Below are 25,350 nucleotides of genomic sequence, written 5' to 3'. Positions count from 1 at the left end.
TTGACAATTTTAGCCTATGTTTGACCAGTTTGTACAGTATAGTTTGTTGATTACTTTTGTTGCAACTGGTCTTTGCCAGGTGCTTGAAAAGCACCTGGACTACATTTGCTATTGCTACTACCTCTAGTAGCGACTATAGTGGATACTTTTTCATGATTGGCCGCCTCGTTGACTTCCCCATAAAACCCATAGTCTGAACGGCCAACCCATACTCGGTCTGAACGCTGCAACGTGAAGCAGAGGCACACAAACTGATTATACTGTAGATGTTCATAAACAAGAACTTTCTGCACCTGGCAGTTATGACTGAGTTATGACATTCTTGTTTTTATTTTAGTTAGTAAAGTGACATTTTAAAGGATTTTTAAGACCCTTTTAATATCATCTGGTGACCTCACTGTCCTATATTATATACCAAATATAGATAATAGTAGTAATTTTTTTTAATGCATGCTGATGGATGCTGTTTTTTGTGTTGGTCAGTTGAGGTGAGGATAACCGCTAGACTAAAATGAATTGAAATGAGTCTTCAGGCCTGCCTTTATTTTTGCATTTAGTGGTCTTGGTGTGCATCCACATTGGCATAAGTTAACCACAGTGAACTGTACTCCAGAGGCATTCTAAAGGCTGGAATCCCTTGCATTTCATGGGACTCACTGCTGTAACTGTAATCTAAGAATGTCCCAGACAAAAGATTCCCAATGTGCGTTTATGTCAACCCCATCATTTCAACACAGGCCTTTAAAGGAATAAAAGAACACTTGAGGCCAGTGGAATGAGACTTGTCCATGTCAGCTTTTCTCCTGTCAATCATTCCTTGTTTAGCTACCGTACTAAATCAGTTAATTTTAATGTTGTAAAAAGTGTGTGTGTGGTAGGGGGCTGGAGCGTTGGGGTGGATCGGTAGAGGCAGGTCACATTTTGATTAAAAAATGCCATTGTTGCTGGTCGTACATACTTGTATAAAAAAGAAATAAGCTGAACACGTCGATTTCAAAGCACTAACTTATTTTGTAAACCTCAACTGTGATTTGCTCACTACCCATGAGACAGTGGCGTGCACAGACACTTTGAGGGGCAGGTGCTCAAGTGAAACAAAAGGGCACCTTAAATGTAAAAAAAAAAAACATTTCTCTAACACACACACACACACACACACACACAGAGAGCCTGGCTCTGTGCTCTTAGAGCCGTATCCAGTACTTCACAGATGGAGGTCTCCAATTGCTACCGGCTCAAATGAAAAAAAAATGGGTATTTCCGATTATAAAGTCGTTATTTTCGGGTCAAAAACGGGTCTGCACAGCAGAAATAGCCTAGTACAAATCTTACATTTTTGATGAGCCTGCTCACTGGTCAGGCATGCAGCTCCAATGCCCCATGCGCCTAGTAGATCTCTCGTTTCGCTCACTTTCCCCTCCGAGTCAGCGGCCGCATGGTCGTTTTATTTATTGTTACTTGGCTGGCTGCTTGTGGTCACGACCGTCCAACTTTTTGGACCGGGTCCGTCATTCGTGAGAATGTAAGAAGTCAGAAGCCCTTTCTGCATCTATCTAATCTATACAGTATCTGGTGAAGGTGCGTGTAATGACTCAAGGCCACGAGGTCTACCACAGCTGTGTCTTTAAAAAGCAGACCTTAAGGCCTCAAGACCAAGATTGCCATGAAACTGTGTGTGCATGCAGTTGATGCTGTCGTGTCTTAGCCCCTAGGAGGATTAAACCTACTGATGGTGGTGACCATAGCCTTTCTTTCCTCTAATATAGGGGCCTTCCAAAGTTTTTCAGGCCACAGACCACTTAGCTGAGTGAGATGAAGCATGGACCCCCAGTACATATTGCATTCGTGTTAACAAATGTACTGCTTCTGACGGAAGGTTCCGCCAGTTGAAATCCATCGGCAACTGCTTCTGGCGTAATGTTCCGTCTGATAAGCTTTATTATTGATATCAAACCGGATCGCTGATTTCTTTTTTTTTGCTTGGCCTTTACTTCTTTAGCGATCCTAGACCGGATTGCGCAACCAGGCTGCCGTTCACCTCTTTATACAGGCTGACTAAAAAGCTGAATAACTCTAAATCTACGGAGCTCTCCATGGTTTAAAATGTGCGACGTTCGAAGGTCTTTGCTGATTATCCGGTGGTCTAGATGGGAACATTGGCGCTTTCTAGAGCAAGGAGGATGGCTTCATTTTAGCTCGCTAGCATTGATATTTGTTCAAAAAATGTTCAATCACTGCTGTAGGGTTTAAGGAGTAGCATGGCCTCTGAGGGCTCACTGCTGTAGGATTTAAAGAATGGAATGGAATTTTTGGTAATTTTATTTAGAAGTTTCAGTTTGAAATGGAAGCCTGTATGTTTTTTGAGTGTTGCATCTCTACAGGCTATGGGAGGTTAGTAGATTCACTACACTGTTTGTTTACAAGTGAGAGACAGATGACCAGCAATGAATGTTTGCTATTAGTATTACTTGGCTTATTTCTACCCTATATTTTCAGATGCATAATATTTTAGCGTGCTGATTAAGTTTAAATTGAGTAATATCTTGAATGAGACTGAGTTCTGTAATCAAAGGTATTCCCAGCCCATATATATGATGATACTGATCTGCTCTAAAAGTGTGAAAAACGTATTTTTTAATATTTCTGTTTTATGTAGTGGATTCACACTGTAAAAACAAGTGCTACTGTACTTGCATTTTACTGTATGCAAACTTCTCTGAAGTATTGTCCATCGGGGGGGAGAGAGCTATACACTGCTGGAGAAGGTCATTTATCGTCTCCTCTTCGAGAGTGTCATCTCTGCCATATTGAAACCTGACCTAACAATGCTCATGAAATGTAAGTGACTTTTAAGCGACTTTGCGCCACCTAGTTCGACTGATCTGATTGGCTCTTCTGGCCAATGGGACACCAACCAATGGCAAAGCTTCCCTCTGGCCAATGGGAAGGGGAGAGGCAAATATCCCTGGCAGCCACGCAGGCTGCAGAAAGACAGTGCAGAGCAACGCAGCAGAGAAGCATGCTCGCACTCACAGGGTGATGGGGAAGGAAGAGTATCGATATATCTAGTATGCAATATAACTTCAAACCAAACGCGGCTGAACCGGCGCCAATGCGCTTCTTTCACCTGACAAATATTACTATGTGATCATTTCTTGTTTTAAATTTCTTGTTTCAGCCAAATTAGAGCCTCATTGTAAGTATTTCTTAGCATTAAATGAATTAATTTATTTGGTGATAAAAAGAAGAGCACATCAGCACCTCCGCAACATACAACAGACAAATCACAGAGGGATAAAAAACACAAAGCTCTAAGCCTTATTTCCATTGTGGTCCTCTAGTCAAGTTAATATTTCATAGATATGTCATAGAGGACTGATGTCATAGGCTCACGCTGGCCACATGAAATACGATACCCACTTTGGAGGGTTTTCTTTTTCTTTTTTTACATCTGGTCTCTTATTCAATGTTTAAGTTGGTTGCCGCTGGTAAATCTACTGAACTCCTGATTATTTGTTTTTTGTTGTATTTTGTTTTGGCTAGTGAAGCAAACTTTGGTAAATATCCCTCAGGAAAAGTGAGTTAATTTGATAAGCCTGTAAAAAACCTGTATTTTACAACATTTCTTAATTAGACTTCACACCACAAATCTGTACACCATAGCTTTGACCAAAATAATCCTAGCATTTGGGCGAGGTACCGTGTTTAATCAAATCTACTAGTTCTGAACATTGTTTGGTTTGATGGGAGAATGTTGTTGGGAGGATTGCACTGCCCACAGCCATTTCAGTTGGGCCTGAAAAGGCCTTTGTTATCACATGGGTGGGCTATTGTATATGTAACAAGCTAAAAAGCCTTTTGTGTGTCTTTCAGCAAACACTGAGGCGGTTGCATAGACCACCCATGTAAACAGGTTGCAACAAGCTGTTGTAGTGCAAAAACGGCAAAACCCACAAAAGGGTTATTAGTACAGCGGCATATACCCCAATGCAAGAGGTATTGTGCACTTTTTGAAAAAAGCATGAAACTTCTACCATAGTTCGATGATATCATGAGGTGTATTTTCAGATGTGGAGTCAAGTCAGATTTGACCCCTGAGGCCCGGTAGAGGTCAAATTCTAAATTGCCGCCAAAAATATTGAAAAATGCTTAACTTTGGAACCAAACGCTGTAGAAAAACATTTAAGGTGTCATTTCCCACACTCTTTTGGCTGCCCAGTCAGTTGGTGATACTTTTGAGATCAATAGAATACAAGAAAATGCATTTCTTTTAGGTAAAAAAGGTAAAAAATATCTAAAAAAAGACATTTATTTAATTGTATCCACTAGTCCTTACCCGTTCTGAATATATGAACAGCAAATCATGTTCAGTGTGCGATGTAATAGATCACATTACTGATGGGGGGGAATTGTTTACAGATGGTCTTGGGAAGTTGGGTTGGGCACAAAAGTATAGGCTAATTAAATGCTGTAGTACAATCATAAGTACACCATTGATGTGTGATGTAAATATGGTGGTGATATTCTGCCTATAAATGGAAGTTATTGAATATTTTCAAGTTCGGTGTTGCACTTTGTAGACGGTCCCTAACCGTGCTGCCCATCCTAATAATAATAGAGCGAATGTCTGAATGTCTGTCTGTCTGTCTGTCTGTCTGTCAGAAACAAACACTTATCTCCTCATTGCCTGCACCAATCGCTCCCACTTTTCACACAGGCATTGACCATAATAATATGGAGGTCTTAACGAAGCCATTTTTCCAATAAGATTAATAATGAATTTATTAGTGAATAAAAACCAGTTTATTTGTCCGTGCTCTATCTCCGACCGAGCCACACTATTAGCACACATCTCTCCATGCCAAAATAAATCTGCACGCTCCCACAATCCAGCTAGGCTACTTTTTTACCGACGCAACTGTCATATTTACTGTACAGATATTGTTTTTACATCACCACACGATCATGGAGAATTGTAACTTGAAGAATTGTGTGCCTGTGGAGGGGGTGTGGGACGCATAATTCGATAGGTCACCGTTTGTAGTGTGACGTAGGAAGCGAAACCCAGCCCCGTCGGAGCATCTGTTCTGTGTTCGTGTTGGATGTGAATGACCAGTGACACACAGCCAGGACTGCAGCCGCTCCGAGGACACTTTTTCTGGGCTTATGATCAGTGACACACAGCCAGGACTGCAGCCGCTCCGAGGACACTGTTTCTGGGCTTATGATCAGCGACACACAGCCAGGACTGCAGCCGCTCCGCCGCTATATATAAATGCACCATTTACACTGTCCGCCCCCTCCTCAACCACCTCCTTCGCCGTGCATTACACATGGGCTACATGCACGCTCAAAGCCTGGACACTGACAACGACAGCTTACAGCCCTGCGCGCACCCAGCGTGGCTGCGTGACACACTGAACAGCACGATCACAACGGAATGCTTATCTGTCGGGGTGGCCAAATGGAGACGTTTGGAGAAGACAGATCCCGTGCCGTCGGAACAACACAATGACAAAATAAAGACAGATGCAATGACAACGACACGTTCCTAAATCACACAAAACATCTAATTCTTATCCTGATTATATAAAGAACAAACTACAACTTGCTTTGAAGCCCAAAAAGCCAACCTCCGCGTTCACCGTTTAATAGCTTATATCTCCACGGGCAGCAGACGGTGAGCGGTTAGGGACCGTCTACAAAGTGCAACACCGACCTTGAAAATATTCAATAACTTCCATTTATAGGCAGAATATCACCACCATATTTACATCACACATCAATGGTGTACTTATGATTGTACTACAGCATTTAATTAGCCTATACTTTAGTGCCCAACCCAACTTCCCAAGACCATCTGTAAACAATTCCCCCCCCTATCAGTAATGTGATCTATTACATCACACACTGAACATGATTTGCTGTTTGCATATATTCAGAACGGGTAAGGACTAGTGGAGATAATAAGCTATTAAACGGTGAACGCGGAGGTTGGCTTTTTGGGCTTCAAAGCAAGTTGTAGTTTGTTCTTTATATAATCAGGATAATAATTTGATGTTTTGTGTGATTTAGGAACGTGTCGTTGTCATTGCATCTGTCTATGTATTTTGTCATTGTGTTGTTCCGACGGCACGGGATCTGTCTTCCCCAAACGTCTCCATTTGGCCACCCCCAGACCCCGACAGATAAGCATTCCGTTGTGATCGTGCTGTTCAGTGTGCCACGCTGGGTGCGCGCAGGGCTGTAACCTGTCGTCAGTGTCCAGGCTTTCAGCGTGCATGTACCCCATGTGTATGGCACGGCGAAGGAGGTGGTTGAGGAGGGGGCGGACAGTGTGGTCTCGAAACAGTGTGTGTGTGTGTGTGTGTTCACGTTAACATGCCTCCGTCCAACTGTCGGAGCTTTCAGGTGCCTGTGCCACGCAACCCGGCCGCGATGCTTCCCCAAAGAAGAAGTTATGTCGACTGACGCAAGAGTAGCTGTACTATGGGTCCGAGTTGTTTTCCTCGTGTGGGTCTGATGCATAGGTCTGATGCCTGCCTGGGGGCGGTGTGAAAAAGGGGAAGTGCGTTGGAGAATGCAAGGGGAATGTTGCGCCGGAAACTGTGTCCCAGTATTAATTTGTGTCCGTCCCAACATGCATTTCACTGGTGACACGTGATTTGCGGGGAGATACTGCGCCCTGGGTGCGGTTGGATTATTTCATATAAATGGGTATAGTACTGTAAATATGACATGAATATGAATGCAAAGTAGTGGACGTGGTTGAGGTGTGGACAGGCTAGCTGTTGGTGTTGTGCATGGTGAGATGTGTGCAAACGGTGTGGTTTAGTAGGAGAAGACGGCCAAAGGATGCAACACACACACGCGGCGCCAAATTGTATAGGGCACTCTTTGTTGTGTTGCGGCGGTAGCTAGAGGAAGCATGCCAGTGGGGTAACGGTGAGAACGGTGGCCTGTGATGCAGGTGTCGCTAAGGGGCGGAGGTGTGTGAGGGTGCGAGGTTAATTCACTAATAAATTCATTATTAATCATGAATGTGTCAAATCGAAAAAAGGGCTTCGTTAAGACCTCCATATTCATATGGTATGTGTGAAAAGTGGGAGTGATTGGTGCAGGCAATGATGAGATACGGCGGTGTTTCTGACAGAATGTCATACATTGTTAGAATTATAGTATGATGTGCCCCAAAATGTTCTTCTATACCTTTGTACTTTCTGTTATTATTAACTGTGATGTCTGGTTATTTTATTTTTTATCTACGATCAGTACTACCACCAGGTCCAGGTGGCCCACTATCAGTAGCTAATTACATTAGAGTTGTCAGTAGGGTGGGTGACATGATGAGTAGCCTAGGCTAACATTACAGTCTGCAGGAGAGACAACTTCTGGCAGGAATATTCTGACATGGATATTCTGACAAACCTCTAACAGTTAAAGTGATTGAATAATATTATTATTATTATTAGTAGTAATCTTCTGAATGTTGTTAAAATTAGTAATTTGTGAGCTAAGTCAGTTGAATGATTGAACACAGTATAGACTTCAGCTTTGCAATGTAAAGGATATCACATCTATTGATAGATGGATGGTAGCTGGATGGTAGCTGGGCCAGAGTTTGCAAGGATCACTAAAGAGTTTGAAGAACAGGCAACAAAGCAACAGTGTGAACCTAGTGACACAAGACACCATGAGCAGCAACCTGCAGTACAAGCCACATTCCTGAAGGAGGTCCAAGCACTCGTGACAGTGCTGCAAGAGATGGGAAATCCCTTTCTAGAACACAGCCAGGATCTTCTAGTCATTGACACAAGAGACATTGTGGATACCCACTGTAAGAGGAATTGATACCCTTGGTGAGGAGCAGTACACCAAGTTTCTGACTGAAAGGCTGGAAAAGTGTACAACACCTATTACACATCCTCTTCCAAAGAATAAGTTGCCACTGTTCAGCAGGCCACCTGTCAAGGTCAAATCAAAAGAGAAGGCACAACTTGCTGCACTGAAGAGTGACTGTGGTCTTTTTTCAAGGCTGTACATCTCGTGTCAAACAAGAGATGGAGACATTGAGAATTTATTTTCCCATGAAAACCAGGCAGCACCCCCAGCTCTGTTAAGTGGAGGAAAACTTCGGTTTGGGGTTAAAGCTGATCTGCTTCGCTGCCTGGAGACTCAAATCTGCCCGAAAACAACAGTGTTCCCAAGGCTGATGCAGTTATTCTAGATGGTGCAGCTGTGGTTCAAATGCTGAAACCAAATACATCAAGAGAAACTGTTTTTGCGCCTTACATCTCTGCTCAACTTGATGTAAGCTCCCGTGTTGACCTTGTCTGGGATGTATACATATCTGCCAGTCTGAAAGCCTCAACAAGAGAGAAAAGGGGGAAGGGCGTGAGGAAAAGAGTGTCTCCCCTCAATATGATGCCCAAGAACTGGAAGGACTTCCTTCGATGTGAAGGAAACAAAACAGTTGTTTTCTTTCCTGTCACTAGAAGCCATTCGTCTGCCTGTCGCACAAGGCAAGGAACTGTATGCAACAGATGGAAGTGGAGTCCTCTGCTCTCCTGCTGACTCATGTGTGGCCTGCCTTGCCCCATGTCTGCAAGAGGAGGCTGACACTCGGCTACTTCTGCATGTGGCAGATGCTGTGCAGAAGGTCACCATACGTACAGTTGATACAGATGTGGTTGTATTGGCAGTGGCTTCTTTTAGCAAAATGGCTCCTGATGAGCTCTGGGTTGCCTTTGGTGTTGGGCCAAGCTTCCGATACATTGCTATTCACCAAATCGTTGCAACAATGACTCCTGCCAAGTGCCTGACTCTCCCTGTCTTCCACGCTTTCACTGGGTGTGACACTGTGTCTGCATTTGCTGGCCGAGGGAAGAAGACAGCCTGGGAAACTTGGAAGTCTTTCACAGAGGTCACTGGTGCTCTGCAGGAACTCCTGGCCATGCCAAGTGAGGTCAGTGAAGGATCAAGGTCACTGATGGAGCGATTTATGGTGCTGATGTACGACCGAACCAGTGACCGTATGGAGGTAAATGATGCTAGGAAACACCTTTTCTCACAGAAGTCCAGGACTTTGGAGAACATCCCTCCAACCCAGGCATCCCTTAAAGAGCACATCAAGCGGACTTGCTTTCAGGTCAACCTGTGGAACCAGTCACTGGTCTTGGATCCAAAGATGCCAGAGCCATCTGACTGGGGTTGGACAAAATAATCCACTGGGTGGCAGCCATTCTGGACAGCTCTCCCTGAAGCAGCAAAATCTTGCCATGAGCTGATCCGGTGTAACTGCCAGAAAGGGTGCAATGGACGGTGCACGTGTGTCAAAGCTGCACTTGCATGTACTGATCTGTGTTTTTGTTCGGGAGACTGTGTTAGGGTTTAGTTCTCATCCGAGAACCCCCTAAGGCGAGTATCTGGGGAGGGGAGTCAGCCAGGGGGCGCCACCCAATACTATACTAGACAGATAGACGGTTAAGAAATTTCAGTACGGTATTTCCATTACGTGATCCTGATATGAAAGGACACTAAGCATGGTCTGTTCGCCGTTTCTCCATCCACTGATTGTTTCTGTTTTTGTTAAGCAACCTTTGGTTCAATTACAGGTGCTGTATTAATATAAGTTATTATCACAATTATCATATATATATATATATATATATTCTTTTTAAATCACTTGTTACTTTCATTATTTGGGGAAATAAACCACCTTTTTGCACCTTTCGCTTCCCTTTGTCCGTATAATTTGACCTTGACATTGATCTGAAGGTATTTTCTTGAATTCTATTGATCTCAAAAGTATCACCAACTGACTGGGCACTTAAAAATTAGTGGGAAATGACACCTTAAATGTTCTTCTACTGTTTGGTTCCAAAGTTAAGCATTTTTCAATATTTTCGGCAGCCATTTAGAATTTGACCTCTCCCGGGTCTCAGGTCAAATCAGACTTGACTCCACATCTGAAAATACACCTCATGGTATCATCTAACTATGGTAAAAGTTTCATGCTTTTTTTTTTCATGCTTTAAAAAAAAAAAAAAATGGTAATCCGCTGTACTATATGATTAAGTATGTAGGGGGTACCCAGCAGTTCACCAGCACAATGAGATTATACAGAATTACAATCATTTTAAGCACATACATTGCCTATTCAAAAGTAGCAGAAACTGTATACAAGCTCACAGCCTCACAGTCACTTGGTGCTGCACTGTGAACTTGAAGTGTTTGGAAATTGATTTTTGTGACTTATGTTACACAAATCTTCTTATGGGGTTCCCTGGCACAAATCGTTTTCAGGTGGGGGGGTCCACAGCCTAATAGATATCAATTTCGGCGTCCTCATCATTAAAAGGTTTGAGAATCTAAATAATAAAGCCGTTCAAACCATTGAACGGCAAATGAGGACGATGATGCAGTTTCACCTGCTGATGATCATTCATCTCCCTCAGCCATCTAAAATTCACTTAAATATTTATTGTTGTTGTCTTGCCAAGCTTCTTTTGGCATCTGATGGCAATGAAAATTGAATAACTGGGATCAGCCTCAAGAGTTAGCCAGCCTGTCACATGATTGCATGGAAGAGGGCAGAAAACTTATTTGGCTCTAAATCTGAATTGTTGAGTACCTAATTAAAGATAAGTAATCTGGTATTTTTTGTTTTGAGGAACATTCCCAATGGGCATCAATTTAAGAATCCGTTATGAGGCTTTCTTCCACCTTGTCTCTTTGCAGTACTGTCTGTCGGCCCAATTCTGTGCCAGTGTTTGAAAACATCACTTTCAAGCTGGGACACCAGCCCTATTTTGTGCATGTCATTAAAGACGAGGTTTTTAGCTATTCGCTGAACGACAAACAAAGCATTATAGGCACATATGCACTTGTGCAGTCAAATCCTGTGTTGTTTAAATAAAATGACTCCATGGTGATTTTTTTTTTTACACTTTGACAGATAAATGTGACAGGATTTCACTGCTCAGTACAGGGAAAGGGGTCCATATGTGAGGATGTATGCATGGCTTGATGAGATGTGCCGGCCCGTCAGTAGGTCAGTCTCATGTCTCTGATTTAGGAGAAAGACCACAGGGCGTGCGCAGATTCACTGCAGGCCAGATGGCAGTGGCACAGTGCCATCACTGCCATGGCCAGAAGACCACATCCACCGTCAATAACCCAGACAGAGGCACACATGCTTGCCTTCCTATGTCTGTGCCAGGGATCCAGTTGGCCGTCAGTTGACTTACAGTATAACAAAGCTCAGAAAATGATAACAAAGCTCAGAAAATGAGCCGGACATTCAGGCTGTTACTAATTGACACATTTAATAGACTTATATATTCCGGACTGAGTGAAGGTGGGGAAGCTGCCCTGTGTCACTGTCAGTTACTGCAGCAGCGTTGGGATACTCCCTCCAAAATGGCCATCTGAAAGCTGGTGGAGATGTGGAGTAGGTGCATTGTGCATCTCAAATTGCACTAAAACTAACTAGACATTTGATTTGCTCACTCACTACCGTGAAAAAAAAGTACAAGTTATTCAAAATTATTGAATATTATTGCAGATTATTCAGGAAAATAAATTGTTCGAATAAAGTAATGTTGTTACTGCAAGGAAAGGCAATGCCGTTTATATAATTTTTTGGCATTGCATTGGTCCTAGTTCAAAATGTTATATGCTGTGATAACATTATATGCTCTGATATTTACGTTATGTAACACCATCCAAATCAGACCTAAAGGTGAGGAGAGAGCCTCTAATTGCGAACGCAGTGAGCCACTTACTATGACAGCAAGGGCTAAATGTCTGTGTGTGTGTGTGTGTGTGTGTGTGTGTCACGCTGTTACACCACCCGCCCGCCACCAGAGGGCGCAGCTGTAGCACACACACACACACACACACACACACACACACACACACACACACACACACACACACAGGGCGCAGCTGTAACACACACACACACACACACACACGAGCTGCGTTCGCTTCACGCGTTTGCGCGTCTTACTTGTTCCAGGAGGTAGAGCTGGGTGTCGCATTGTACAACAAAGTAAATTCAGGGCTTAAGTGGTTAATCGATTTAGTCAATGATTACAAATATTTTATAAAGATGGAGTGCCATGATTTCTTTGCAATTTTTTTTTGTTGATTGCCCAGCCTTACCAGGGCTTTGCTCATCATCCCTTAGCGCATCTCGGCTTTCAGGAACTGTGCACAGTATAGCCTGTTTACGTGAGCTCTGCCTCGCCAGCATTAATATGTCCTCCTGCATCATTTTATTGATCTGTGTGACTGTGAGCACTCTCTGTGTTTTTACATGCTGCAATAAAGGATCAGATAAGAGTTGGAGGTTTCCAAATTTGAATCTAAACCAAACTAGAAATGCACTCTCTCGAGGTGCCAACTTGCGCCTTGCTGGCCATAAATGGCCTACTTGTGCGCAAGCAGAGCGTGCAAGTACTGCTACTAACTAATGTCTATTACAACTGCTGTTCTAAATCCTTTAGACCCGTTATTGACCTTATACCAACCTTGAAACGTACCTTAGTTACGTCACCATCAACAGCCAATAAGGGACCACCATTCTTACCCCGCCATGCATACATTGGCCGGTGGACAACACCGACATACCCAGCCGATCACAGTACTTGTGCGCTCTGCTGGGGCAAGTAATTAATTAATTACAGGTAATGTGAACTGCTGTGAATCCCACGTGAAGCAGATTTATCTTGGTTAACTCCCTCCTCTCTCTCAAACCCTTTGCCCTGCTGCTGATTGTTACCCAAATGGTTACTAAATTCTACAATATGCACTTTAATAGACTATGTAGTGTAGGTACAGTACTTTATGTAAAATAGGATAAATTAATTGACTGCACATTTGTTAGACTAGTTTTTATTTATATCTGTCTGTATTGTATTGTTTTCGTTTTATGTTGGTTAATGTTTTTTTGTGAAGAGGACCACAATTATTGCCTAATTGTAATGAATTATCGTCAATCATTTTCATGTTAAATAGATATATTTTCAAAAATAGTGGAAATGGCTGATCTACAAGCTCAAAATGTGTTGCAATGCGACAGGTTTTGAGCTTGTAGATTGGCTATTTCGACAATGTCTATTTTTTATTATAAAGTAATTAAATGTGTTTGTCATATCTGCCCTGTGTGAATCAAAATGACATTTCTGTTTGGCTTTCCTAAACAAAATTTGCAATGTTCCAACGACAAACACAATTAAATCATTCATCACAGCCAATTGAGTTAAATTTCATAATCGTGACCGGCCTAACCACAATGGTAACAAGCTATCTGGCCTTATTGTGATGTCATCCTCGGTGATGCTGTGACTGTATGTCGGGAAAGTGCTGTTGTGCTCTTTTTACGTGATGTCCCCAAATAAAATCAATGATTCTCTCCCTCTCTCTCTCGCTCTCGCTCTCGCTCTACCTCTACCTCTACCTCTCTCGCTCTTCTCCAGACCTGATTCAGTGCACCAATGAGATGAATGTGAACATTCCTCAGCTGGCCGACACACTGTTTGAGAGGACCGCCAACACCAGCTGGGTGGTGGTCTTCAAATCGTTAACCGCCACACACCACTTAATGGTCTATGGCAATGAAGTAAGGACGTCACCATTCTTAAGAGTCACACATTAAAGGAATACACGAGCAGCTGATGCATTAGTGGACCTTGCTGCATGCTACCATTTGAGCACTGGATGTTTGGCAGATGCTGTATATCGTTGCTGTCGGGCAGAAACCTCATCTCCATATTATAACTTTTTGTATCATATTCTCATACTTTATCATACAGTGTCACACAAAAGGAAGCGACTCACTTTGAGCTTGTAGATCTGCTACTTTTGAATTGAAATCGTGAAAAGTAATGGTTTTGGACATTGGGGTGAGGTTTCCACCCGACAGAAGTGATACAGTATATTTAAATTGGCATAATCTAAAAACCACTGTAGCACATTTAATACTGAACGCTATACTGCTTACAGGCTTCTTTTTGCACCATTAGTTGATCAAGGAGTTTGCTTGCCAAATTGTAGTCATTATTGAATGAACAAGTTGGGAGACTTTTTTTTTCATTGTCATGTGTCTTGTTGTATCTGTGTCTTTGTTTCACACACTGTCTTGCAGAGATTCATACAGTATCTGGCGTCAAGGAACACACTATTCAACCTCAGCAATTTTTTGGACAAAAGTGGCCTCCAAGGTAGATAGCTTTTCGTCTGCTCTTCTCTGCAGCCAATTTGTGCCGTGTGGTGACTTAAAAAAAACATTTTGCTTCTCCTCTCTCTGATCTAGGCTATGACATGTCGACGTTCATCAGGAGGTATAGCCGCTACCTAAATGAAAAGGCTGTGTCCTATAGAGGGGTTGCCTTTGACTTCACTAAAGTAAAAAGAGGGTGAGGGGACAAACATTTTATTATAATTGTTGCTGTAGGACTGTTGCCTAATAGCCAAGGTATTTAGGCTATTTTCTAATCCCAGAAATGTTAGCCCATTTACCAAGGTCCTATTCTTAAAGGCTTTTTATTTAGTTTTGTAATTTATTATTTTTAATGTACTTTCCATTCTGTATCTTTGAAAACGGGTAAAACCTGGTTTTATCCACTTAACTTTGACTGGAGTACCTCTGGGATCTATCTTTGGCCACCAAATTTCCTCACCAAATTACTTCACCAAAAATAGCTAATCTACAAGCTTACAATGTGTTACTTTGTGATGCAATGTGAGCTTGTAGATCTGCTATTTTTGCTAAATGTTCGCCTGTATCGTGACGCCCAGAATAGGGATGCCGCTAGGGTTCCAGTAGTTGAAAACCAAGCACCTGACTATGAAGGATGTGAAGATCTCAGTCTTTGTCTTTCCACAGGTCTGATGGAGTAATGAGAACCATGAACACAGAGAAACTCCTCAAGACCATTCCCATCATTCAGAATCAGATGGACGTGCTACTTGACTTCAATGTGAGTTCACGAGTTCTCAGATATTTATCAGTACTCTTATTCATACTCTTCCCCATAATTTGGTGATTAAAGGCATTGTGGTTGAAAAAACAGTTACTTTATTGTTTTGGTGTGACCAATTGCTGTACATGTCTGGTATAGTGCAACTTAAATAGTACAAGTAACAAACTGAACGTGTGTGTGTGTGTATATCTATATCTTTGCTTTGAAGCGAGGCAGAAACCTCATATCTCCATATTTGTATATATTTTCATATTAAATGCCCTACTTCATCGCACAAAAGTAGTGAAAATACAGCGATGATGTAAGTCTTGAGCCTCTTTGAAGAAAGCACAATAAAATCATTTCTTCATTTTAGCATTACTCAAAATGGAACTCTAACCCTGTCTATGTTCTCTGTAGGTCAATGCTAATGAACTGACAAATGGTGTGATCAATGCGGCCTTCATGCTTCTGTTTAAAGATGCCATCCGACTTTTTGCAGCCTACAACGAAGGAATTATCAACCTTCTTGGTAAGCGAGACCACACTGTCCACAGGGGCCAAGTTTCTCTTGTTCATATAGCTTTGTATGTGTCATTTTGTATTGGTGAGAATTTTTAAGAAATACAGTGGTCATAATATTCTTAATTTAACCAGTTTACACGGGTGCAGTACTTAGTTTAGACAGTTTTTGGTTTAGTCTAGTCATTGGTTAGACCAGTCATTAGTCCTACAACTACAACCTATCTCAAACCAGCACAACTAACCTTAACCCATGTCTAACCAATGACTAGTCTAAACTAAGTATGCACCCCGTTTACACCATGGCATTACCCAATAGCAATTATTCGAAAGAAAACGTGCTTCTCAAATATTGAATTAATCGAAATGGTAATGAATTGAACAATAAAAAATAATTGATCGATACTGTAGTTGCAGTCGTAGGAGGATACAAGTGCAAATTCTCACTTGTCCTTGAGAGCAGTGGTTCTCAAACCTTTTCTAGACCCCTGGCCGTAAGAGAAGATTTGTGTCCCCCCTGGACCCTCCCAACGACCCATGGGGGTCCCTGGGCCGGGGTGCATACTTCGTTTATACTAGTCATTGGTTAGACATGGGTTAAAGGAGAATTCCATGCTAGAAGACCTTTTTACCTTTCTTTGTAGTCATTACGTCCACCAAAGAGGTCCAGGTGCTTTTTTGTGCAAAAACTCCTTATTGGCTATTTCCCCTACCATAAGCCCTCAATGAGTTGCATTGAATTGAATGGGAATTAAATGGGGCTGTGCTAATTCGCTTATTTCCATCGAAATAAGTAGTAAAGTGTGCTGCTTGGGATATTATTTACATTATAAAGAGGATATATACAAAAAAAAGCAACGGAAATAAGTGAATTGGCACAACACCCCATAGCCCCATTCAATTCCAATGCAATTAATTTAGGGCTTATGGTAGGGGAAATAGCCAATAAGGAGCTTTTGCACAAAATAACACCTCTTTGGTGGGGACGTAACAACTACAAAGAAAGGTAAGAAAGCCTTTTAGTATGGAATTCTCCTTTAAGGTTAGGTTTAGGTGTGCTGCCCCATGGGAGGTTAGGTTTAGGGTGAGGGTTTGGGGTGCATACTTAGTTTAGACTAGTCATTGAGAGGACCATCCATGTGAAATAGTTACACAGTTAGCAGTTTGATTAGTTGTCTCGTGCTCACTGTAGTGACTGTACCTCTGCGTTCTCTGATGCAACAGAAAAGTACTTTGACATGAAAAAAGTCCAGTGCAAGGAAGGCCTCGACATCTACAAGAAATTTCTCACAAGGATGACAAGAATCTCGGAGTTCCTCAAAGTTGCAGAGGCAAGTAAAGATGTACAGATGTACTTCGGGAGAAATGTAAAAGGCAATGTTACACTAATGTTCAGAGAAAAGCATACTTGAGTATAGATTTACGCTTTCTATAAATAAGTGTACTTATATACTTACATTCTACAAATCTGATACTAAATTACCCCCCTCTTTTTTTTTTCCTTTGTTTCTTTTGCACTTCCCCCATTGCTGCTAAGGTTTTACAGGTTAGCATGTGTGTCCTCTCTGTACTTTTTAACCTTTTATTTTAATCTTTGATTTAAAATGTCTTGTTTATATTTCATTACAATGCAGTATTGGCTCTGTGATTATCTTGTGTAGAATGTATTGCTGCTGTTAGCACAGTCCTGTAGAACATGCCACACTAACATTTCACAGCTTGTACCTGAGTTACAAATGAACCCTCTTGATTCTTGTGATATTTACTTTGTTTTCTTTATCTTGGATGCTTCTTGCTTTCTTTGTGCAGCAAGTTGGAATTGATCGAGGAGACATCCCGGATCTTTCTCAGGTAAGAGAATGCTTCTTTGCTTTACGAGTGCAGCAGGTTCGTTCAATGGCAGCCATGCAGTGCCTCTCACGTGTGACCATAACTTTGTGCCCCCTCACTATTTGCCGGCTTGCTTCCCTTTAACAACATTAACGCTGTCAACCCTGTTTAAGCAAAACAAAATACTAAAGAACAATTCAAGACACTTGCAGATTTACAAGCTCACAACGTGTAGTGGTGCAACGCATTGTGAATTTGTAGATCAGCTATTTTCACTATTCATCGTACAACACATTTTAGAGGGCTTTAAAAAATGCCATTGTTTTCAACTTACTTTGCAGGGCATTCACAACATTGGAAAGCACAATATAACCCATACAGAGTAGACTCGCATATTTGAGAGCTCACAAATATGGCTCCAGTGTCAGCATCTTTTATTGGATAATAGAAGTATAAATGTCAATTATCAGCATCAGTACACATCACAGTCTATCTTGTACTGTACAAGCAGACATTCAAATGTTGAAATGTATCAACCAAGCTGAAATGATAACAAAACATTCTGGGCAGTATCACACAGATTTTGCTCCTGTATTAATTTCTGTAATGTAAATGAAAATGCCTTACCTCGCCCTGGCATTATGGGAAGGGGAAATATTGTTTGCATATTGTACAAGAATAAGACATTGACATTGTCTCTGAACAAAAAAAAATCCTTCCAGGTAAATTTGTGTGTTGTGATGCGATAATGCAAGCACCTAGGGACATAATTGTGAGCTTTTGATGAATGTTGTGGGTTACACCATGTTTTTATCTTGTGCTCCTATTATGCCTCCATAATAAAACTAATAAAGAGGTCTGTACCCCTGAGACCTGACTAGTTGCAACAGAAAGCTTTCTTCCCAGCTCTAAAGCTTTGCACGTGCCCACCAATGTGCCTACGAAGAGCTTCACACTCGTACTCACCCCTGACCTTGCACGTCATACAGCAAATAAAGGTGTGAATTAAGGGCTTTAATGTGGGACATAATGAGTACCATGCCTACTACTTAAGGGGATAACAAACTTTAGAATTACTGCGCACAGATAGTATATTGAAAATCTGAACTTTGTATATAGTCCTTAATGGTAGGTTCACGTCGGCCACAGTGGGTGAGGTGCCCTTGTCTAATCTTGGTAGTAATCATAATCGGATATGTTAAGATGTAAAGAAACACAGTTTTTCTACTATCCTCATACTCTATATCGTAATAATGCTCCCTATAAGACAGTACTTTTTCTGCTAAAAGCGTGTATTACAATGTAAAAATCTGTTTTCTTTAGACGCTGAGTTGCTCATGCTTTCAAAGCTTTAACTAGAATCTTTAGCTGCCAACTACGGTCACAACAGCATCAGCTAGTCTTCTCCCATAATGTTTCTTAACGTCATCTTGACCGTATTACCACCTTTATTTTCTGTATTTCTTCGCTTCCTGTATCTCTCCGTTCTCAGTTCACAGTTTGTGTAAGTATCTGAACCTTTTATCTCTCTGTCCTCTGTTCTGAAAAGGTGCTTGTCTCTTTGTCGTTTGTGGACTTTTGAAAAGTAAACTTGGCATGCTTGCCGTGTGTGTTGTTGTTTATTAACCACATGAAACCTAGCATCCATATTCTAGGTATGTCACAATAGGCGACTATTAGTCAAAAATGGATACATTTGGCATTTGATCAATTTGTGAGAAATGGATGTTATAGTTAGAAAAGATTAATGATCATCAATCAAAAATGGATGAACGTTAGGTAGAATTAGCAAAAGAAAAGTTTCAGCAAAACAAATTGACATCAGGTAAAATGGATGCATTTTTGGTCAATTACAGAGCACAAGCTCATGTGTTGCAACTCGACAATCTGCTATTTTCACAATATGCCGTACGACTAAGCTAGGTGTGTGTGTATGTGTATATATATATATATATATATATATATAGGGTTTAAGTGGTGTTGCAGCCTATGTTTTGACTCAGCCTCTGAAACTAACTATTGTGCATGGATACTGTCCCTCTAGGCTCCTAGTAGCCTGCTGGATGCCTTGGAGCAACACTTGGCCTCTTTAGAGGGAAAGAAAGTCAAAGACTCCACAGCGGCCAGCAGGTAGGATTCCTTCTGCCTGTCTCCCAATTCCAGGAACAGAAGCACATGTTTGCATACAGTAGGCACCACAATGACTATTGACTGTGAGCCATAGTAGTTTGTAGAAGGGAAGATGCTTCTATAAAGAATCTGCACATATGCTCAAAACTTTACAGGTTCCAACCTTTCACCATGTGTTCTTAACTTATTTTTTCCAGTTGATGTCAATTTTGACAGCGGTGCTATTATTTAACTTGCAATGTAAGAAGATGCTTACTGTAGGTCAAGCTCGCTTAGTTTCTAAACAGGTTCTGCATTCCATGACATTAAACCAATGGACCACAATGAAAAGAAGCCCATGGTGCTTTTTATGCTATCCTTTTAGCATAACCTTTGACTTTACTACCTGTACTGTTAACCCAATCCAAGCCAATTTTGTTGTTTTATTTCTGCTTTCCCTGTCTGTTGATTCAGGGCTAGCACTCTCTCCAACGCTGTCTCCTCACTGGCCAACACCGGCATATCTTTCACCAGAGTGGACGAGAGGGAAAAACAGGCCGCCTTAGATGAGGAGCAGCTTCGCCTAAAATCACTGAAAGTACGTCTTCCCTTCAATTGCCTACACTGCAAAAAGTGTTAAGTTCACTTTGAGGGAAGTCTGGATTTTACAGTGGAAATTCCTTTAGACTGAGTGCACCTCAGACTGGCTAGACTGCGTCCAGCAGCACATGTAGTACCACTTACCTTGAATGACATTTCTGTGCTGCTGTTTGCAGAAGCATGTAGGAGGGAGGGGGTTAGTCGGTGTTGAAGTCTGTTGAGGAAGTTGTGGCCACAGTCCTGTCCCTTGTGTTTCCTGTTATTTTTTGTAGTTTAGACTTTGTTGGTCTGTACTCTTCTAGAGGTGTTTAATAACCTATAGTTGCCACCTACATTGTGTCATGTCATGGAAGGTTAAACACAGCTGAGGGTTTTGACATTAATCGTTCCGTTTCATGGCCTGGACGGTTAGCTCAACAGTCTGGATACTTCGGCTGCCAAGCCGAAGTATCTAGTTGGTGCCTTGCATGGTTTCCGCTGCCATCGGTGTATGAATGGGTGAATGTAATGCACAATCTCTGTAAAGCGCCTTGGATAAAGGCGCTATATAAATGCACCATATACCATTTACCAAGCCAGCCAAACGGCGTGCCGTGGGTTCGACTCCCGAGCCCGACGGCCTTTGCTGCGTGTCACTCCCCATCTCTCCCCCTTTCCTGTCTGTCTATTGTTCACTATTAACACTTTGACGGCGGCTAATTGTTTAATCCAGGGTTCCACCACGCGTAATATGCTAAACCCGCTATTTGTTTAATAAAAAATATAATTTGTCTGGAAAAAAAGAGTTGTGTTGAAAATATCGTGAAAAATCGTAACGTGAACCTCATCGTGATACGTATCGTATCGTGAGTTGATTGTATCGTTACATGCTTATGCAATACTATGCTGATTGATAACGCTGAGTTACTGTCTGTGTGGCCCTAATGCATAGTAATTCTGGTCACCTCCTTGAAATGTAAACGTTTGAGAACAATTGCTTTAGGATATCTTTTCCATGCGTGCACGTCGCACAGGTTAACTCACTCCCTTCCCTTCCACCCTAGGACCAGCGTGTCAAGGAGCTCCAGAAAACCCCTGGCACCACAGACACCTCGCCTGTATCCTCGCTAGGGGGGACCGTCACCTCTGCTCCAGCCATTGACCTCTTCTCCACCCCCAGCTCCACCAACAGGTGAGAGAGAGCACTCCAGACTTCCCATGTTTTGGTAGAAAAGTGTCCAAATTATGTTTATAGTCGTATCCGTCTATAAATCGGGGAATCTCTGTGCATGTTGTGGAGTCTGTCCCATTCATTCCAGGAATTTATGTTCACAAATATGGAGCTGACTGACGTACAGGCTTTAGTTCCGACATACCATTGATCCGAAACCTCAATCCCTAACCGAACCACAAGCACGGGAGCAGCGCATGTCGGACCATCGCATTTTCGCATCGCATCGCATGTCCCCGTGCTTCGGACCTTTGGTGTGTCTTATCTGTGTGTGCACCCCCTGACGTCATAGTACTGAAATCATAGCTTGGCCTCCACATACTCTCACCATAGAGCTATATTAAATTATTATTACATTAATTATGGAAACGGCGTGACTAATGTGGATGTCAATGTGGCCAGCCTGTGATGTCTGTGATTCATTCCAAATTGGGCAAGATTTCAGCAGACGGTTGCTTCTTGCAGAGACACGTGGTGAAGAACCAAACACAATCATTGACTCAGCTGGTGATGGACTATGGATTGCCTTGCAATACTTTGAGCAAAAGGCATTCACCGGCCGAGTGGAATAGAATAAGAGACTCTCTTACTAGATTGGCTGTGCTGCTGCCGCTCTGATTGGCCGAAATTCACATCAGCTGTTACAAGTCAAGTCACAGTCCACAATGACTCACGGCTGGTTGCGTCGTGAGCTTGCAGATCTGCTATTTTTGATGCGCAAGGCCTTTCTACGGCGCAGCATAGAATGTTACGTTGTTCACAATGTTCAGTGGAGACGGACATTGCTGAGTGGTTGCACCACTCAAAAAATATTTTTAAAAATTTTACTTTTGATTTACACATATATATATATATATATATTGTGGAGTCGGAAACAGCGAGACAAGAAACCCGAGTTGCGTAGAGGAGTTTACTTATCTTCCACATAAATACAATACAGATACTCTGCAGTGAGAACAACAACAACAACACCGTAACCCGGAACCGGAAGCACTGAGTCCTCCATGTTTTTCCCGTGCTCTTAAAGGCACCATTACCCCTCGGGTGAATGTCTCTCACAGTCTCTCACAGCCTCTCGATGTGGGTCACCACACAGGCCCCCCCAGAATTCACCCACATAAAGGTGCACAGAACAGCATAAACACCCAAAAACAATCGCATTCCCAAAGAGAACTGTCAACGCGGTGGGGGACGGATTAACCGTCCAAAACGGCTGCGCTTCGCAGGAAGGGGATCAAGTTCAGGAGGAGGGGGCGGGGCCGGTTTTGGGGGACGCCCACGGCGCGGTGGTACGGCCACCCGAACCGGCACATCAGCCTCCAAGTGGGCAGGCTTAAGGCGGTCTATAGAAACCCGCTCCGGCCTGCCTCCCATGTCCACCACAAAGTTCTTCGCCCCATGCTCCAGAACCCGGTAGGGCCCGTCGTAGGGGGGCTGCAGCGGAGTCCGATGTGCATCGTGCCGAATGAACACATATTTGGCCGCTGGCAGGTCCCTAGGGACATAGGACTGGGGGAGGCAGTGGTGCGACGTCGGGATCGGAATCAGGGCGTCGGCCACGCCCTTGGACACATTCCGATGCGCGGCCGCCGACCAGGGGGCTGTGGCGTCCGGAAGAAACTCCCCCGGGACACGCAGCGGCTGGCCGTAGACCAGCTCGGCGGATGAGGCCTGGAGGTCCTCCTTGGGGGCGGAGCGAAGACCCAGCATGACCCAGGGGAGGCGATCAGCCCAGCTGCCATCCGTCAGGCTGGCCCGAAGAGAGGCCTTCATGTCCCGGTGGAACCGTTCGCACAGTCCATTGCCCTTCGGGTTATAAGCTGTTGTCCGGTGGATCTTCACCCCCAGGTGCTCCGCCACCGCCGTCCACAGCTCCGAGGTGAACTGGGGACCCCGGTCACTGGTGATGTCCCCGGGCGTTCCGAAGCGGGCCACCCAGCACCCGATGAAAGCCCTGGCCACCTCCGCTGCTGTAGTGGAGGACAGAGGAACTGCCTCTGGCCACCTGGTGGTCCTGTCCACCATGGTGAGGAGGTGAGTATATCCCCGGGAGGCGGGCAGGGGGCCCACAAGGTCCACGTTTACGTGATCAAAACGCCTCTCTGGCACTTTAAACGGTGCCAAGGGGGCCTTGGTATGCCGATGGACCTTGGCACGCTGGCACGCCACACACGAGCCTGCCCAGGCCTTAACGTCTCTCCGGAGTCCAGGCCAAACAAATTTGGCCCCCACCAGCTTGGTAGAGGCCTTCACCCCCGGGTGGGAAAGTCCGTGGATGGTGTCGAACACCCGGCGCCGCCAGGCCGCAGGCACCATGGGGCGTGGTTGACCGGTGGAAACGTCGCAGAGGAGAGTGGTGTCGGCTGCGTCGAACACCACGTCCTCCAGCCGCAGCGCGGTAGGAGCCGACCGGTAGTCCTGAAGCTCTTTGTCTGCGGCCTGATCCGCCGCCATGGTGGCATAGTCGAATCCCAAATGGACGGACGCCGCCACTGCCCGAGAGAGGCAGTCCGCGACCAAGTTATGCTTGCCTGCTACATGCCGGATATCCGTGGTGAACTCGGAGATCGCTGAAAGATGGCGCTGCTGACGTCCAGACCACGGCTCCGACGTCTTCGCCATGGAGAAGGTCAGCGGCTTGTGGTCCACGAAGGCGGTGAACTGGCGCCCCTCCAACAGGAACCTGAAGTGCCGGGTGGCGAGGAACAGACCCAGCAGTTCCCTGTCGAAGGTGCTGTATTTGCGCTCTGCGTCACGGAGCTGCCTGCTGAAGAACGCCAGCGGCTGCCAGGCACCGCCCACCCACTGTTCGCACACTGCCCCAACCGCGTAGTCCGATGCGTCCGTTGTAAGTGCGACCGGGGCAGACGGAGACGGGTGCGCGAGCAGAGCTGCGTTGGCCAGTGCAGTCTTTGCCGCCTCGAAAGCTGTGCTCCTCTCCGGGGACCAGTCCAAGACGTCCTTGGGCGCTTTGCCCCTCAGGGCCTCATACAAGGGGCGCATAAGGCGGGCAGCATGGGGCAGGAAACGGTTGTAGAAATTCACCATCCCTAGAAACTCCTGTAGCGCCTGCACCGTGCAGGGACGAGGAAAGCGGGCGACGGCCTCGACCCTGGCGGGCAGAGGAGCAGCTCCTCGTGGAGTGACGTAATGTCCAAGGAAGGTGATTGCTGACTGTCCGAACTGGCACTTAGCCGGGTTGACGATGAGGCCGTGCTCACTGAGCCGTTCGAACAGCTGGCGGAGATGGGTCATGTGCTCGTCGACGGAAGTGCTGGCTATGAGGATGTCATCGAGAAAAACAAACAAAAACGGCATGTCTCGGAGTACAGAGTCCATAAGACGTTGAAACGTCTGCGCCGCCCCCCTAAGGCCAAAGGGCATTCGCAAGAATTCAAAAAGGCCAAAGGGGGTGATGACCGCCGTCTTGGGTACATCCTGTGGATGCACTGGCACCTGGTGATATCCGCGCACCAGGTCCACCTTGGAGAAAACGACAGCCCCCGCCAGGTGAGCAGAGAAGTCCTGAATGTGCGGGACAGGGTACCGGTCAGGGGTCGTGGCGTCGTTCAGGCGCCGGAAATCGCCACAGGGGCGCCAACCCCCGCCCGCCTTCGTAACCATATGCAGGGGAGAAGCCCACGGGCTGTCCGAGCGGCGCACTATGCCGAGGCGCTCCATAGTCGAGAACTCCTCTCTGGCGATGGCGAGCTTTGCTGAGTCAAGGCGCCGGGCCCGGGCGTAGACGGGGGGGCCCACGGTGGTCATATGGTGTTCCACGCCATGTTTAGCCACCGCGGATGAGAACGTGGGCGTGGTGAGGACCGGAAAACTGGCGAGCAGGCGCTGATATGGATCTCCGGTGGCGAGCGTGTTAGACAGGCAGAGCGCTCCGCCCCCCCCAAGCGTGCAGGGGTACGAAGCAAACGAAACGGCATCAATCAGGCGACAGTTCTTAACATCCACCAGTAGGCTGTAAGCACAGAGGAAATCCGCTCCCAGGAGTGGCGTGGACACAGCAGCCATAACGAATTCCCAGCCGAAACGCCGCCCGCCAAAACACACCTCCACATACCTGGTGCCGTACGTGCGTATGGGTGTGCCATTAGC

General features: G+C 44.5%; 1 protein-coding gene across 20 annotated transcripts in view; it reads left to right on the top strand.

Moving 5' to 3' along the window:
- Positions 1-25,350, top strand: part of picalma (phosphatidylinositol binding clathrin assembly protein a) — a 57,763-nt gene that overhangs the window by 10,851 nt on the left and 21,562 nt on the right. For all 20 annotated transcript variants that reach the window (XM_083763950.1, XM_083763953.1, XM_083763948.1 and 17 more), the window contains exons 3-12: positions 13,485-13,627; positions 14,153-14,228; positions 14,321-14,423; positions 14,894-14,987; positions 15,390-15,501; positions 16,716-16,822; positions 17,301-17,342; positions 19,366-19,451; positions 19,905-20,028; positions 21,074-21,201. In XM_083763950.1, the coding sequence (XP_083620076.1) occupies positions 13,485-13,627; positions 14,153-14,228; positions 14,321-14,423; positions 14,894-14,987; positions 15,390-15,501; positions 16,716-16,822; positions 17,301-17,342; positions 19,366-19,451; positions 19,905-20,028; positions 21,074-21,201 (1,015 nt within the window). The remainder of the gene's footprint in view (positions 1-13,484; positions 13,628-14,152; positions 14,229-14,320; positions 14,424-14,893; positions 14,988-15,389; positions 15,502-16,715; positions 16,823-17,300; positions 17,343-19,365; positions 19,452-19,904; positions 20,029-21,073; positions 21,202-25,350) is intronic.

Source organism: Protomyctophum parallelum (assembly GCF_964188405.1).
Source record: "Protomyctophum parallelum genome assembly, chromosome: 1".
NCBI classification, from domain to species: Eukaryota; Metazoa; Chordata; class Actinopteri; order Myctophiformes; family Myctophidae; genus Protomyctophum; species Protomyctophum parallelum.
Note: the sequence above shows the minus strand (reverse complement) of the source record. Positions and strands in the feature narration are given on the sequence as shown.